This window comes from Mobula hypostoma, chromosome 3 (genome assembly GCF_963921235.1).
Source record: "Mobula hypostoma chromosome 3, sMobHyp1.1, whole genome shotgun sequence".
Taxonomy (NCBI): domain Eukaryota; kingdom Metazoa; phylum Chordata; class Chondrichthyes; order Myliobatiformes; family Myliobatidae; genus Mobula; species Mobula hypostoma.
Window position 1 is genome coordinate 102,550,270 of NC_086099.1, and position 18,382 is coordinate 102,568,651.

At 38.3% G+C, this 18,382-nt stretch overlaps 1 protein-coding gene across 1 annotated transcript in view; it reads right to left on the bottom strand.

The window, feature by feature from the left end:
* Positions 1-14: 14 nt before the first annotated feature.
* The window catches only part of bmp2k (BMP2 inducible kinase), a 99,482-nt gene continuing 81,114 nt past the window's right edge, over positions 15-18,382 (bottom strand). Inside the window, exons 13-16 of the mRNA XM_063043533.1 lie at positions 14,523-14,776; positions 13,587-13,744; positions 11,169-11,282; positions 15-2,556 (exon numbers count right to left, since the gene is read on the bottom strand). Of these exons, the coding sequence (XP_062899603.1) occupies positions 1,157-2,556; positions 11,169-11,282; positions 13,587-13,744; positions 14,523-14,776 (1,926 nt within the window). The 3' untranslated portion in view covers positions 15-1,156. The remainder of the gene's footprint in view (positions 2,557-11,168; positions 11,283-13,586; positions 13,745-14,522; positions 14,777-18,382) is intronic.

The window sequence follows — 18,382 nt, forward strand, 5'->3', positions numbered from 1 at the left end:
GGATTCCAGGCAGGTTCTAATATAGAATGAAATTTTCTCTCTTCCCCTGCACTCTTATCCCCCAAGCCCCTAGAAAAAAAACAAAGCACATTTTAAATGTTTCTGTGTGAAGTCAATATCTATTGGTCAAAGCAGGCAAGTTGCTCAGATACACACAGTCAATTGGTTATTTTGCATTACATTTCCAAAGTTAAACTTCAGTCAGTAATAACTTAACAAAATTCCACAATTAATCTATAAACCAATGAACTAAGCACTCTAGGTGCCCAAAATAAATCTTTCTTACTCAAAACATTGTAACCATAATTTCAAGTGGAATTTATTGCAGGTATCAATGAATAAAGGGAGTGTGGCAATCCAATCCCTTCAACTGTTAAATACTCATTTAACAATACAGTTTGCAAAAAAAAATGTAAAATGAGCAAAGCTCCCCATGTATTACACAGTGGAAAGAAAACCACTAAATGTAAATGATAGATGTAACAAATTTTAAACTATTAATACAAAAAAAGAGACTTGCTCACTTTCAAGTCTCCAAGTCTCAAAAGTGCACTTTAACTGTATCGCAGCAATACAAAGACTATGTACTAGATGTCTGAGTTCCATTCACACAAAAGCAACTTGGCTGAATGCAAGCATTAAAATATGACAGACTTAATACAAGGGTATTAAAACTCCAGTTTTAAGCATATAGTTGTTTGGCTTAACTGGCTGCATATTATCACGTTACAAACAGCAAAACATGTGGCATGATACTTTGCTAGCCTGAGGATTATTCTGCAGAGGAAATCATTGAATCTGCCTCAGAAAAAGCAAACTGCAGAGTCTATAATCAGGTCCAATTCTTCCGCTTGGTGATTTCAAATGCTAGCTGTTTTTAGTTCTGCAAGCTCACATTATTGATTTTCAGAAAAATTTTTCCAAGATAAAATTAGGAATTACAGTAGGAAGTTATAAATCCCTTAAAATATGAAAGCCGGAATGGAATGGATTGCACACAGTCTATTTCCACAGATTATTTTTGAAAATAAGCTGGGAGCTCCCCCCTCTACAATTGCTCAGAGGTATTGAGTAGCATGGGGAAGAAGCCCTGCTCATAAGGCCTTGTGGTGGAAAATTAATTTTAACAAAGCATATAGTCTTTTCTATTGGAAGACTATTGTTTGGAAGGAAATGGTGCTGCACCAAATGGATCAAAATCACCATGTTGAGGTGCAACACTGTGTAAAACTAGTTCAGTAAAGGGCACTGCACCAAAATCATCAGTTTTTAGCCCATCTCCACCATGAAATGTGCCATGTACAGAACTAGGTCTGGATCTGTTAGCAACAGGATTGTGGTCTCCTCGATCACTTAGACATTGGTATTGAGAGTTTCTGGCAAGGTCTTGGGGGTGGAATGGCTTGGCACCAAATAGGTCAAGAAGGCTTTCATCAGTAGCCAATAAATGGCATTGCTCCTTTCCATCTGTAAGTGCCACTCCAATATTCTCCTTAGAATCAGAAATATTCAAGAATTCATTGCTACTTTGTGAATCACGTCTTCCTACTTTTTTGTGCCTGCGTACTCGCTCCGGAGTTCTATAGTTGGGTTTAGTAGATTTTCTTGTAGATGTTGGTGTGCCATGGTGGCGTTTTCCATTACCACTAGAAGCTTCCTGTTTGGTGCGACGTTGTCGAGAAGAAAGTTTCTGTAAACTGCGCTGCTTTAATCTGTGCTGCTGAGTGGTGACCTCCTCAAAAGGAACATGTCCAAAAGCATCCTCTTTGCTCTCCTCTCTATGCTGAGCAGGCTGAAGTGGCTGAAATGGAGTAGATCCAAACATGTCCACATCATTAGGCGAAACAGGTGGTGTTTGTGTCAGAGTACCTTCAACGCAGTAAGTGGGATGAGGTAATTTTCTGGTAAATGGTGCATTACTAAATACATCAAACTCTTCCTGCTCCTTAACAGCAATTGTTTTGAAGGGTGCTTTTGGAATACTCTCTTTATTCTGCATTATTTTATCAAGTTGCATATGCTGCTGCAAACCCACAAATGGCACAGCACCAAACATATCTACTTCATCTTGAGTTTTGACACCTTTGATTCGAGGCGAGTCTGGAGGGGTGATAAGTGCTGCTGCTGACTCTAAACTTGCAATACTTTCACCATCAGCATTGTATTCTGAACCTTGTTCTGTTACCGAAGATCTTTCCCTATTCTGATCAAAATCAGAATCAGAGCTATGCTTTTCTTCTTCACCCGCTTCATCTTCATCAGATTCCATTAACAGAGGCCTCTGCCCAAATGTTTCTGCTTCCGGATCATTGAACTCTCCATGTTCACTGTGAAACTCATCCTCCTCTTGTTCTTCCTCTTCACTACTCTGAGGAGAAGGTGGGTCAGACTCAAAATCACTGTCCGAGTCTTCTCCATTTTTTTTGTTCTGTAAGATATTTGGGTCATTTTTCTCCTCTTTGCTCTGGTCACTGAGTGGAAGTGTATAACCTTGCGTTCTGGATTTAAATGCACTGCCTGAATTTTCCACGTTTTCTTCACTTCTTGTACTTGTCCCTAAGGAGAAATAACATTTGTACAATAATTAAATTGTAAAAAGACACAAACATTTAGGGAAATAAACAGGAATATGGTAAGTTAATCTTCTTAATGTCTTGAAACACTGTTGTGCTGAAATCTAGCTCAACTGAACAGAACAAGTTTCAACCGCTAGCGGTAAGGATCTTGTTCAAAATTAGTTTGATTCCAGTGGCAAATATGTCTTAGAGACAGAGAGAACAGTTGCATACAAGAGGCATTTTTGCAATAAATTCAGAAATGTTGTTGGGTTCTAAACATGCAATTGTTTGGAAGTTTTGTTTTAAAGTCTAATAGCTAAAGATTACAGTGAAAGGACACAGGTTAAGATACCAGATAATAATTTAGAGGCATATTCAATTCCCACCAAAAAGGGGGAACATAATTCTGTAGAATGAAATCAAAGATTGGAAATGGTAACCATGAATCTACAGAATGGTTGCAAAATTCCTCGTTCATTAATGTTGCTAAGGAAAATAAATTTCTTATAATTATCCACTCCTATCCATTTGTGACTCGAGGCACAAATTTAAACCTATTACTTAATGAACGAGTTTAATAAGCCATGCAGTTGTATATCTTAGAAAAAAATCTAAAAAATAAAGTCAGACAGTCCACCCAGCATTAACTAATCAATCTGAGTCCAGTTGATCCACAAACCTCTGGGCTCTGATTATTATCAGTTAGATGTACTGCTCTACAGTCTGGTCAAGCACAACAAAAACAAATTAGATGCTTGCATTTGCAAAATTCCAGTACAGATAGAGCAATGATGGGCAACTGAGGGGCTTCTCCATTGCTCAGAAGGGACAGCAAACCACGCCAATTCAATCCACTATCCTACTGTGAAGGAGAAGTCACTCAACAATATTAAATAGATATTTCCTAAAGGTCTACAGGTGAGGTGCCGGAGGATTGGAGAGTGGCTCATGTTGTTCCGTTGCTTAGAAAAGGATTGAAAAGTAATCCGGGAAATTATAGGCCGGTAAGTTTAACGTCGGTAGTAGGTAAGTTATTGGAGGGAGTACTAAGAGACAGAATCTACAAGCATTTGGATAGACAGGGACTTATTAGGGAGAGTCAACATGGCTTTGTGCGTGGCAGGTCATGTTTGACCAATCTATTGGAGTTTTTCGAGGAGGTTACCAGGAAAGTGGATGAAGGGAAGGCAGTGGATATTGTCTACATGGACTTCAGTAAGGCCTTTGACAAGGTCCCGCATGGGAGGTTAGTTGGGAAAATTCAGTCGCTAGGTATACACGGAGAGGTGGTAAATTGGATTAGACATTGGCTCGATGGAAGAAGTCAAAGAGTGGCAGTAGAGAATTGCTTCTCCGAGTGGAGGCCTGTGACTAGTAGTGTGCCACAGGGATCAGTGTTGGGTCCATTGTTATTTGTCATCTATATCAATGATCTGGATGATAATGTGGTAAATTGAATCAGCAAATTTGCTGATGATACAAAGATTGGAGGTGTAGTAGACAGTGAGAATGGTTTTCAGAGCCTGCAGAGGGACTTGGACCAGCTGGAAAAATGGGCTGAAAAATGGCAGATGGAGTTTAATGCAGACAAGTGTGAGGTATTGCACGTTGGAAGGACAAACCAAGGTAGAACATACAGGGTTAATGGTAAGGCACTGAGGAGTGCAATGGAACAGAGGGATCTGGGAATACAGATACAAAATTCCCTAAAAGTGGCGTCACAGGTAGATAGGGTCGTAAAGAGAGCTTTTGGTACATTGGCCTTTATTAATCGAAGTATTGAGTATAAGAGCTGGAATGTTATGATGAGGTTGTATAAGGCATTGGTGAGGCCGAATCTGGAGTATTGTGTTCAGTTTTGGTCACCAAATTACAGGAAGGATATAAATAAGGTTGAAAGAGTGCAGAGGAGGTTTACAAGGATGTTGCCAGGACTTGAGAAACTCAGTTACAGAGAAAGGTTGAATAGGTTAGGACTTTATTCCCTGGAGCGTAGAAGAATGAGGGGAGATTTGATAGAGGTATATAAAATTATGATGGGTATAGATAGAGTGAATGCAAGCAGGCTTTTTCCACTGAGGCAAGGGGAGAAAAAAACCAGAGGACATGGGTTAAGGGTGAGGGGGGAAAAGTTTAAAGGGAACATTAGGGGGGGCTTCTTCACACAGAAAGTGGTGGGAGTATGGAATGAGCTGCCAGATGAGGTGGTAAATGCGGGTTCTTTTTTAACATTTAAGAATAAATTGGACAGATACATGGATGGGAGGTGTATGGAGGGATATGGTCCGTGTGCAGGTCAGTGGGACTAGGCAGAAAATGGTTCGGCACAGCCAAGAAGGGCCAAAAGGCTTGTTTCTGTGCTGTAGTTTCTATGGTTCTATGATGGAATGCATGGGGGAAAGGAGGAAAGTGTGAGAGGAAAGTGTTGAAGTGAAAGGGTGGGGGGGAGGTGTCAGAGCAAATTCATTTAGATCCACAGATGAATACACCACTATTGTCACAGACTTCATAAAAACAGTCGTAGACAAGAGCCCCCCTACAAAATCATTGTCTTCCCCAACCAAGCCCTCGATGAACCATGAAATCTGCAAAATGCCGAGTGCCAGATCAGAGACACAAGAACATAAGAAATAGGAGCAGGAGTAGGCCATCTGGCCTATCGAGCCTGCTCTGCCATTCAATAAGATCATGGCTGATCTGACCATGGACTCATCTCCAACTACCTGCCTTTCTCCCATAACCCTTAATTCCCCTACTATGCAAAAATCTATCCAACCTTGTCTTAAATATATTTACTGAGGTAGCCTCCACTGCCACCAGTGCTTAGCCAGCACCTCTTCCCCAGGGCAGCACTGCTCAATACAAGAGGACGTGGCTTTAAGGTCAGGGGTGGGAAGTTCAAGGGGGATATTAGAGGAAGGTTTTTTACTCAGAGAGTGGTTGGTGTGTGGAATGCACTGCCTGAGTCAATGATGGAGGCAGATACACTCGTGAAGTTTAAGAGACTACTAGACAGGTAATATGGAGGAATTTAAGGTGGGGGGTTACAAGGGAGGCAGGGTTTGAGGGTCAGCAAAACATTGTGGGCTGAAGGGCCTGTAATGTGCTGTACTGTTCTATGTTCTATGCTTCATTGAGCAGAGAATTCCACAGGTTTACCATTCTTTGGGAAAAGCAGTTCCTCCTCATCTCCGTCCTAAATTTACTCCCCCCAAATCTGGAGGCTATGTTCTAGTCTCAAGTCTGGTGACCAAGGAAGTTAAAAGAGGTCCAAGTATGTTCTCCAGAAAGCTATCTCATGGACGAAGTTGCACCAATTCCAGACCACACTTGAATCAATGAAGGATGCTCGACGGCTGTGGCAGGGCTGGAATGCTAACACCTCTTACAAAGGGAAATCAAGTGACATAGGTGATAACAGGGCTTTGCTTCCAGATGAGCTCAACGTTTTCTGTGCTTGCTTTGACCATCAAAACATGGGGGAATCATTATGAACTTCCATAGCCCCCAATGCCTGTGAGTTCAGTCTCAGGGTCTGACGTGAGAGCATCGACAAGGAGGGTGAACCCATGGAAAGCATTCCGCCCAGATGGGGTACCAGGCCAAGCACTAAAGATCTGAATATGCGGAACAGTCCAGGTTCCAAGCCTACATCAGCATTGCTCCCTAACTCTTCCTATGCTACATCATTGACTGCACCAGTGCTACTTCCTGTACCCATGCTGAGGACTGCTACCCTGACATTCTCTTGTAAAATATTTTGATACAATTTTGAATTAATTGCTCCCTCAACAATTGCAAGCTGTCCAGGCCCTAAGGCAGCAAAGCAGCCTAAACCATGATACTCCTTCCACCATGCTTCATAGTTGGGATGAGGTTTTGGTGTTGGTGTGCAGTACCCGTTTTCCTCCAAACATAGCAGTGTGCATTTCTGCCAAAAAGTTCAACTTTTGTCTCATCTGTCCACAGAATATTGTCCCAGAAGCATAGTGGAACATCCAGGTGGTTTTCTGCAAACTTGGGACGTACATTATTTTTTTTTGGAGAGCAGTGGTTTCCTCTGTGGTGCCCTTCCACGAACACCATTCTTGTTCAGTGTTTTTTCTTATAGCAGATACATGAACAAAGTCTTTAGCAAGTTCTAGAGATTTCTGCATGTCTTTTGCTGTTACCCTTGGGTTCTTTCCACTTCCTTCAGCACTGTATGCTGGGCTCTTGGTTTGACCTTTGCAGTACACCCATTCCTTGGGAGAGTGGCAACAGTACTAAATTTTCTCCACTTGGAGGCAACTTTTCTTACTGTGGACTGATGAACACTGGTCTAGAAGTGCTTAAGTAGCTTTTTCCAGCTTCATGCATCTGTACAATTCTTCTTTTAAGGTCCTCTGAAAGTTGTTCTGATCGAGGCATGGTGCACATAAACAGATCTTTCTTGAGAAAAGCAGGCTCTGTTAGTAACCTGACTTTGTGCGTTTTTTTTAATATATAGGGCAGAGATCCTCCACAACCCCCACCTCCAGTCTCATCTCATTGATTGGAACACCTGGCTCCAAATAGCTTTTGTTGAAGTCATTATCCCAGAGGTTCACATCGTATAACTGTGATTGTTTTAATGTGAACTCAGTATTAATGAGAAGTAGTACAATTGTTTGCATGTATCTAGTTTAGGCCGATTGTCTATTATTATGACTCAGATACAGTTCAGACCACATTTTATGAATAACTAATGCAGAAAATCAGGTAGTTGCAAAGCGTTCACATACTTCTTCTCGCATCTGTATATGCACTTTGATAATAAATTTACTTTGAACTTTGATGCTGGAGTTTAGGGCTGGTTGACACTCTGAAAGACAGAAGATTCAGAATGGGGAGGTTTGAAAGGTCAAGTGGATGAAGAGTAGGAAAAGCCAGATGGCTGAAATGGACAAGGTCATCTGTACACCGTCTATGTGAGCTTACACATTTACTGATGTGCATTTGTATGTTAATGTATATTACACAAAGCCTAGTCTCTGGCCTTTGTCAATAATCTTACATCATCACATTCTTGCTTTGTCACACTCAGGTGGCAGCTAGTATGCAGTAAAGCCCTATCCACAATGAGAAATCACATGCGGGCAACCTCCACTTAAATGTGAGTTTCAGGAACAGGAATGTCAGAACCCTCAGATGTATCAACAACAGCCCTGAATGTTATTATGCTATCACAGTATGGGAGCTCACTTTGATATCGCATCACTGCCATGCTTGAGAGAATAGGAATTTGGACAGCACACACAGCAAGGCCAGAACATATCGTGAGAAACCCCAGTGCTCCCCTATGGAATGGGAACAATTCATGACTCTCTAAACTCATTCTGAAACAGAACCAGCATGGTTTGGTCATTGGCAAACCCGCTACAACCCTAGAGCCCAGATGAGCTAAAGACCTTTGGATAAATTTTGTTCTAACTTCCATGGTGAAATAAACTGACCACCTGAACAACTTCAATGCCAGGGCCAGGAAACATCACTTACTACTTTCCAGAGAACTGCTTAAACAAGAGTAGAGAAGCCATCTCTAATGGAATTGTTTTGGTAGCAAAATGCTTGTAGGATAGCTTTGTCCTAGAGAGAAAAAGAACAAGACCTCATGGCAACATCCTTAATCCAAGAGCTGTTGTCATCTATTCATACTCTGGACCACAGAAAAATGGCTTTAAAGAAAAAGGTATACTATCAGCCTATCACTCCACTGTTCAAGACATTGTCACTAAAATCTGCAATGAGACCTGGAAAATGCAAACCATTTCCCCCACTTCATAAGCTACCTCTCAATAAAAGCAGGTACAGAAGAAATTCACTATTGCCATTAGATTACCAGACACAGGATTCAGCTCTAAAAGTCTGCTCTGCCCTTTCATCAACACTGCTTTATCATCTCTCAACCCCATTCTCCTGCCTTCTCCCTGTAACCTTTGACATCCATACTACGAATCTCTTAAACTCTGGTTTAAATCTATCCAGTGAATTGGTGTCAAAAATCAATGCTGGCATTGCATTTAATAGAACCATTCTTTACAAACTTTGCTTCCTCTATTAAACGAAGATGTTAGGTAAGGCTCTATTCCAGAGTGTTACAAAGTAGCCAGGAAGGAACTTAAAAATGGACTTTGGGGTGCTAGAAGGGGACACGAGAACGCCTGGGCGAGTAGTATTAAGGAAAGCCCCAAGGGATTCTACACATACGCAAAGACTTGAGGCTCACATTGCCATGGATTCAAAATCTATGTTTTGAAAACAAAAGACAGTCAGAATGTAAATAAACTGATATCATTCAAGGTAAATTTATATGTATATTATAAAGCAGGCTGTCACAAAAATGCACAAATTTGACAGAAATCCTATACATCAGAGTTATATATACTCCCTTTTTGGCAAAGCTTACTCAGCAAGCTGGCAATAAAATGATTTAAAAAATGGATGCTGAAGCATTATTTTTTACCAAAGAACATCAATTTGTTTCTGAACAAAATCAGGCTTGAAATTATTAATCCATTTGATAACATCTGAAAAAATAAATCTACATAAATCACTAAAAGAAATATAGATTTTAACTTTTCTGTAATGTACAAAGGATTATTACAAATTGCAATCAATGTTAAAACCTCTCCAAGTAACAGGACACAAAAACATATTTAATCACATATGATGATCCAAATCTTTTAAAAAAAATTGATGTTCTTTTTCCAGACAACAGATTAAAACTGATGAATGTCTTGTAACTCGTAATTACATGCTTTGCACTGCTGTATCAGTAAGAATATTCAGGCAAGGACTGAATTAGAAACACACTTCCATTGTCAAACCAAAGCTACCTGCAACACTTTTTTTAATTAAAAAAAAGAGTACATCTTGTAAGGCAAGTCCCTCCTAGTCTGTTTGTACTGCTTAATTAAAATGTCAAAGTTGAGGGTGGAGAAGGAGTGGTCTTAAAACTAAACTGCTCTCTAAAGAAAAATAACACCATTTCAGAAGCAATTCACCAGAATGTCTTCAACATTTAAAAGCTTATTTACTCTAATGCAATTACAACAAATTAGGCTTCCAACCCCAAAATTTTTGTCAATGCTCATCTACAAGTGAGTATCTTTGAGATGTTTATATTTAATGGTACACAGGGTGCCTGAAGCACTCTGTTGTAATGGCATGTTGTTGTAGAAGCTAACATTAGTATTATTTCAATAAAGTCTGTTGTATTAATCTGGGTTGTTTGTTTGAACAAAGCTATTTAATATCAAATTTTAAGAATGCAATGACTTGCCTATTTGACTTCCTAACTGAAACACTTTCCTGTTGTTAACTTGCTGTGCATCTTGTGTAAAAGGCCATACAGTGTGTTATAGGATGAGCAACTAATGACCATTTTTCAAACAATACACCCCTGAAATCATTTGATTTTCAAGTTCCAATGATAAATTTGCCCAAAACTAAAAGTGAACTAGGACCGTATACACAGAGTGAAACGGAATCTAACAAGGTGAAATTATTGGTCTCCGATTTCGCAGATGTCTTGCCTAAGTGTACTATTGCCCAATCAAAAATGAAGATGAACTATGGTAACATCCCCTGAGAAACTACCACTCCTTGCACCTTCCTAACACTATCAATACCTTCTTCATAGGATAAATGTTAATATTTCATGTTGTTAACCCATACCAACTAAGCATGAGTGCCCACTAGACCAATTATAAGGTGTCCCTCATCACTGAACTAGAAAGAAATAGAAAATGGTAAAAGCCTATTTCATTTAGGAGTGCAGGAGTGAGAAGACAATTCACTATTGTAAAGAGATCTACCAGAGGTCCATCAGCCAGTCATATCAAAGGAGGCTGCAAACTAAGCTGGAGAGACTTAGAGTTAATCCCATAAATCACTGAAGGCAGTGATCTTGTTTTAATTTAAAGACAGCTCCCACAAATATTTATCAGTGAATGACAGGGCTCTAAACTATATTTTTTTAAAAGGTAAATCTCAAACTGGAAACTGGCATCTACCACAGGGAAAAAGCAGAGTTAGAGTTAACTAGAACTTTTGCCAGAATGGCAGTTAAATAAAACATCACCAAAAGAGTTAGAACAACTTTTGAACCCAATCTTTCTCAAGACGTTCATTTATGTTGAGTGGTACGTAAGCCTATAATAAAAGATATATTTTTCAATTTGTGCACTGAAATAATTAATTTGTGAATAGGAAATAGCCAAGTAGATGCTAATAAGAGAAAAACAAAACAATAAGGAAACATGCTCAAGGAGATAAGTACATCAAAGACGCTGCCGAGACATTTGACCATTTGTCCAATGAATCAAAGCAAATTCCAACTGAAGAGGCAAAGAATTATTAATTACAGCAGCTGATTACCCACCAAGATCCATATAGATTTGCTTGCAGCTATGCCCATAACTGGGGTATTCTCAAATAGAGGCCAGCTTTGGGCATATCAGCTAGCAAATTGATGTTGACAGCTGTGGACAGAATCAAAAAGAACTGTGCAAACCTTTGCAGGTTCCCAGATCTCAGACTAGAAAACTTCCAGAAAGCACAACAAAATTAGATGAATGTTAAACTAACCTGTTTGTGAAACAAATGGAACACATCCAAACAAGTCTTCCTTAACTGGAGTTTGCTGAATGGAACGTGGTTCAGTCTCATTCTCTATGGATGTCCCTCTCTGCTCTGGTTTACCTGTAGAAAGGACAAAGATATTCCCTGTCTGAAAACTATAGCTCAACTTACACAAATCATACCTCAATGAGCAAGAAATAGTACAAAAATTAGTATAAAGGTTCATTATTGTTTAGCATATGACAATGATTGAGGAACAGGTCCTTGGCCTCTGGCATCAGATTTCTGAAGGGACCCATGAACACTACCTTACTGCTTTTTTTAACCTTCATTTATTCTGATTCTGAGCTGGTGCCAAACCGAGTGAATCAGGGTTATTTAAAAGAAAATTAAATGTGGATTTTAGCTAAGTCAGAAAGAGCTTCTTAATTACAGATTTTCCAGTTAGGCAGCTGCACCATTTGCTTCCATCTTTTGAACCATGATTTGTATATTTTCAACTAGCTGGCAACAGTAAGAGGGGGAAAGTTTCCCTGATACTTAGTTTGCCTTAATAATTATTTTCACCATTTGAGAGTAGGTAGGCAGCCTAATTTACATGAAGATTATTTCTATGTTACAATAATGTTCGACTTAAGTTATCAGGCAATTCAGTACATGGAGATATCACTAAATTACTTATTTTCATAGGTAGATGGTTAAAATCACAGACATGCCACAAGAATTTTCTGCAGAAAACCAAGGACAGGTCTGCATTAGGTTCTACAGTTATAAGGCAGGAGGGAGCAACCTTAGCATCCCACTTCATCTTAGGATGTGACAGTTGAAAGAATATCATGGCCAAACTTAATAGCATTTGTATAATATCAAGGCAAAAGGCATGCAAGCGAAATAAGTTATCAGAATCTGATCTCTCAGGTTAAAAGGGCATTCAGGAATTAATATGACCTGGTTATCAACAAGATTGAGTAATACTTAGATCTAAAATTTATAGCATCTTACAAGATCTCTTCTGACCTTGCATTATTCTGTAACCAGTATAACTTCTGTTGTTCTCACTTAAAAATATCCCAACCTCATTTTAAGGACCAATTTTCAGTGGGTGGCTATCCATGCACTGCACTGCTAACCTTTGAACTATATTCTGACTTGCTTTGTACAGTTCCCATCAAGAGAACTTCCAAAAGGCCAATGGAACCATCCTTCGTTTAAAAAAAAACAAAAAAAGGCCCTGTGCTTCAACTGGAACCTCAGCAATTAAAATACTACTTGGTCATTACATAGGGTACTTGGGAATTTCCAAAGTAAAATGCCTGCAGAAGTGGTTGACATTCAGCTCAGAAAACTGCAAAAAATAATGATTTTAAGAAACATTAAATCTTTAAGAACACAAATGCAGAAGGAAATAAGTTTAATTCTCTAGTTTATTTATAATTTCATGCATTTACCCCCCCCCCACCCCACTGAAATAATAGGAGCATTGCTGCATTTATTCTAATCTGCCTCCGACTGCTCAAATATTCCCCGACAAGATGTAAGGATTTCAAAGAAGACCACAGCCTTGTCATTGAGTTTGGAGGCTTGCATACCCCAATGACCAGGAAGGCTATGTTAGCTGGAGTCAGGGTTTTATGCTTTGGCTCTTGGTAAGGTCACTCATACCAAAAAAAAGGTCAGAGAGTAGAGGTCAGACTAAGATTGGTCCACTGGTCCTAAAGGTTCAGGGGTTCATCTCAGGGTTAACAACCCTGACTGGTAAAACAAAATTCTTACGAAAACATCAATGAAGAATCCTTCGACATATTCCCTAGTCTCCACCTGGCACTTGCATGACGGACAGTAGTGAAAACTGAGCTACTGATACGATGAACATCGCTGGAGTTAAAGCAACTTCATTTCTTCCCTAAATGCCAGGGGTGTAACAGGCAGTAGAGTAGAAAGAGACAAATTTACGACTTCCAAGCAAAGAAATCCCAAGGTATCCGATAGTTATGCAAAAATATCAGTTTCCCACAAAATTCAAACCAGTGAGTTTTTTTTAAAAAACGTAATAAATGCAAAAAATCACCATACTTAACACCATGTAACTGCTTTATATGAATTGTATTTAGTGGTACAAAAGCATACGAATGGTGCCGTTATCGGATTATAAATTGGATTTTAAAGAATTGTTAGTAAATTTCAAGCATGAATAAAACAAGCTGATCAATAACATTTTCTTTGTTCATAAGATTTCAGCAATATTTATAAATGTAAAAATATGTAATGTAATCTTTATAGCTAATCAGATACTTTTTTCCTTAATAGCTCAAACATTACGACTACTATTAGTTAATTATGTTGCTAATCATTTTAAATCATGTACAACTTTAACAATAACAGTAATTTTAGCTGGGAAAGGAAGATAAAATCTTTATCTCTTACATGATCTGAGCTGATCAAATTCCCGATCAAGTAATTCTTCCTCAGTTAATTTTGAGAAGTTGTCCTCTCCAAATGGATTCCATCCAGACATATCAGGAGGGTTACTGATATTTTGTGGAGAATATTTGGAAACTCCATCTAAATCTAAAGATGGTGGCCTATAAAATGGAAAATTCACTTAATATAAAGCAAAAGAATCCCAAGTATTTCATGTAAAAACAAATTCAAGACAAGTTAAATACATAAATATCCTAGTCTGCCATTTGTTGTATTCTTAATTTCCTTCACAGGAAATATTCCAAAATATTTTAGTGTTATTAAGCAAACTTAAAATAATGCACATACAAATACTAATCTCTAGAAAAACATTTCACTGGTAATGTAAGATATGTCACACTAGGGAGATATTCAAAGCAAATTAAACTGAATCATAAATAATTGAATTAATCTAAACAAAACAATGATCAAATGTAGCATACTTCAGGTGATTTTGGACCCAAGCTTCCCAAAACTTTTCAACATCTTTTCCCCCTTCTCTAATGTTTGGGTGTATTTGTCAGGACTGTGTAAGAAATTAAAAATGGAAGAAAACATTCAGTGATAATTCTAATTTGGATAACATCATAAGACATTCAGTAGCATTAAACTCCCTTCTTCCATGCCTCTTTGTTAGTCATAAGGTCATATTGGAATTTGATCTTGTTACCATATTGCTCAATACATTGCAGGAGGAATGAAGCAACATTAGAAGTAGCATTCTTCATCTTAGAAAATCTTGAAAAAGTTTGAGTGATTCTATCAACTGCAGACATTACGCATTTGTCACAACAGTTTACTCAGTGAGTTGACCAACTCATTCTTTGCAGTTAATTTAGAGCAAATTTGCAAAATCATCAATTAATATTACTAATATGTTCTTCTTCCCACAGTACTTACCTAACTGAATTGTTCGCAGGTTCTGTCATTAGTCCAACAGGCTGCATTGAACTAATTCCAGTGACCACAAACGATGCACCATATGAGACATCATTCTGAATCCTATGATGGCCGGCAGTTTGCTGAGAAGTTGGGGAGGTTGGAGAAACAAAAGGTCTTAAAGGAGCTTGGCAATCATGTGGTGATGGCTGAAACTGTGGGTGCTGGTGCACAGCGACCTGAGATTGCACAAAAGCCTGTGGGTACTGCTGTACCTATTAAATTTAAACATTATACATTTAATACAATCACAATTAGATAAAAAAAACAGTGCAATGTTTTACCTTATCCAAAACCAGCTCTTTAAAATAAACTCAATGGCAATCACACCTTTAACAGACTGATGTATTAAAAGATGCTTTCCAAAAAACAGAGCTGGAAGAGTTGAAAAGGTGATAGAAAATGATGAAATAATCAATTTGAAAAATCAAAATGTAGCTTTAGAATGAAGAAACTCTCCAGGAATATAACTGCACATGGATTTACCAAGCATTAAGTGAAGACAAAGCTGGGGAAGGATGCAAAGGCACAAAAGGGCATACCATCATGAACACTGCAATGAAATGCCATTTATCAAGCTCATGAACTCTTGCACATTCACCTAGCCCATTTCCTTACTACATTCCAAACTAGGGCTCAGTAAAGTCTGCTGACAGGAGGTTAATGAAGTGGACCAACAGATGTAGAAGACTCCAAACAGCATTTTAGGAAAGAGTAATGAAAGGTACTTTAACATAAGACCTCTAGCAAAGAAAACACAGTCCCACATTTCAGGAAAGTTTTGTTAAATTATCAGAAAACTAAAAAAATTCACTCGGCACAGATTTACCCAACCTACCAAGTATTAGCAATATTTTCTATTTCTGTTATTAATTTGGTCACAGTTGGAACACTGCAATCTAAGGAACACCCTTACAGGAATACATTGCTTCATATTTTGCCATCAGGGAAAAGAAAGAACACTGCATGGCATTCATTTTGACAAATGTTTCCACAAAGATTTAGCAAATGCTGCAGCACACTTCCCTTGTTCAATCATTACTTTGTTTTCAGCAGCCCAAATGGGAAATTTATAGTTGACTGATGATGTCAACTTAAACAGATTGAGGAATTTTGTCAGATGTGTTACATACCCCATGGGTATCTTGTGACTGTCTTATGAGCATGATGTAATGGTCTTGTGGAGGTCACATGATGTAATTTTCCCATCAGTGTGAGGTCACATGATGACCTGTTTTCAGCAGGTATGAAGGAGACTCCTGGTGTGACGTAGTTAGTTTCAGTTTAGCTTTGTGTTAGTTCGTCAGCTACTCTGTTATGCTGTATAGTTGTCTCATGACACAGTTTCGTTTTAAAACAGAGTTTTCCTTTCTATTTCAAGGTGCAAAGATTGGTGCTGGCAGTTTCGCCAATTGCTGCCAGGTTTGTGTGTTGCATCTATAATTTTTCCTTTACAGTAGTATTGGAGAGTGAAGACCTTACTAAAGGACGGGAACCTGAAGGATCGAATAAAGTTGGAGTCGTTCAGCGGTTTTATAGAGGATCGACCATACCTAACATTCATTCAGAAGTGGTGACCTGTATCTGAGATAATTCTTGCAAGAGCAAGGAAGTTTGTACAGTGTCCCCTCGCCAGGAAAAGGTCAGTTCCTTTAAGCCGTATTACAAACGTTTGTATTTCCTTCGTCATGAATCCTTTGGAGAATCAGCAGTAACATCACATCTTCGAAGAAATCTGTTTCCAGATAAGTCTCTCCTTATTGACTGCGTAAATCACTTGGACTTTCGAATTTACCATTTTGAGAACTGTTTTCGCATTTACCCTTTTAAGAACTGTTCCAGAGTCGCCGTATAGCAGTTAACTTCCAGTTAAGTTAATTGTTTGAATACTTTTCACTACTGTTGAGCAGAGTTTAATAAATGTTTGTTTTTATGAAACCTGCCTCAATTGATAATTCATTGTTGCCAATCACGTGACAGATGGCAATGTAGGAAAATACACTTAATTACAGAAATAATAAAACTTTGGTACATTCTTGCGATAAAGTGAGAAATAAATTTTAAAACGTTAAAAAGGAAATTTGAAAAGTGATCTATTTATTTTCTTGAAAGAATGTAACTACACTTCGATGATAATTTTTTTTCCAAAAAAATGTTTAGCAAACATGTTGTTAAAAAGTTGCTCCCCACAGAACAACCCATAAACAGGAAGAATACCCTGCTCCAGACACATGCTTTAAAACACAATGAATGGAAACTGCTGTCAGACATACTGTTCTTCTAAGCTACTTTATGCCGTCTATGGCAGCAGCATGTGGAGAAATCCCACCAATTATACAAAAGAGTGATGATAACAGCTTCAGTTCCTGTCACAAATTCTATCCCCTAAACACTAACTCCACTATTCAATGCAGTCTAGCTAAACTAAATACAGCTTAAGTGTGAGAAAAACTTCAATAAGATATTCGTTTCATCCCCTCTGATTTTTACTCTGTTCAATCCAAAATTCTGCTCATCTAGAACCACATCCTTTTGAATCACCCTCTATGCTTGCTGACCTACCTTGACTTCTGTTCTGTGAAAAGTATGATTTTTTTTAATCTCACTGTAGACTTACTTTACCCATTTCCATAACTTTGCCCATTACAAAATATTCTGCCCCTTTGCAAACCCTAGATTAAAAAATCACTCTATCCTAGATGGTTATATTTTCTGCTGCCTAACAGCACTCACGTCAGTCTTAAGCCACATCAAAAAACGAGTGGCAAAGTCAGGTTCACCTGTTCAAAGTCATTGCTTGCATTCAAATTTGATAACGTTCCCACAAAATCCTGAGTAATGTTAGGCAAAAGGTATAAATTTTGTTCCCTCACAATTTAATCAGAACTTTCAAGAATGAAGGAGACCCCAAAAAAATATTTCCACAGAAGGGATATTAGAATTTGAAAAGTTCAACAAAAAAAGTTCATAGTTCATGAGGCAACATTTTAAAAGACCTGCACTTGAAAATAAAAGGCAAGAACATTTGATTGGAACTCAGAGCTACTGTTAAATAAATTAAGATTCTGAAATGCACCCAAATTTGATTTACGCAGTCCATATGAAGCTAAGATTAGCCATGGAGCAATTTACAAATTGGAAAAATATATAAAACTGCTAGAAAATGGATAAAATTCATTGGAGATAAGCATAAAATTTATCTGATAGGAGGAAGGAAAACAGACCAAGAGCATACTCCATCACTCTTGCTGAAATAGCTTAAGCTGCTGAAGCTGAAAGGATGAAGGAGCTTTAAAAGAGTAAAGCAAAAAGTCTTTGGAGAGAGAAATAAAGTACAATCTCAGGTCAGGTCTAATGGTAGATTCCAAGCCAGCAGAATAGAAAAAAAGGCAAAAGTTTGTAATACATAGTATAGAGGGAGCTTAAATGACAACTGTGATGTTGCTAGGCAAATGGAATGGCATCAAAAATGAAGAAGCAAAGAACATCCCAGAGAGATAAATGGAAATAGCAGAAATTCCAGCACAAAATGCTCAGTGATCAACACATTTAAAGCCACAAGCAGGGCCAATTTCAACCAAAACAACAGAACATTCTCAGAGACGACCAAACAACTTTCTGATCAGACCACACTTGGAGTTATGGTCATTCAGATAAATTGTGGGGGTGGGGTGATGGGGGAGAAAATCTTCTGAGATCTTGCCAAAATACCCTTGTGACTCATTCCTGCTTTAATTAGTCTCAGCTACACCAAAAATATAGTGACAAAATGTAATAGCAGGAATCAAATTGAGAATCTCTTTAAATTAGCCTGCAATAGA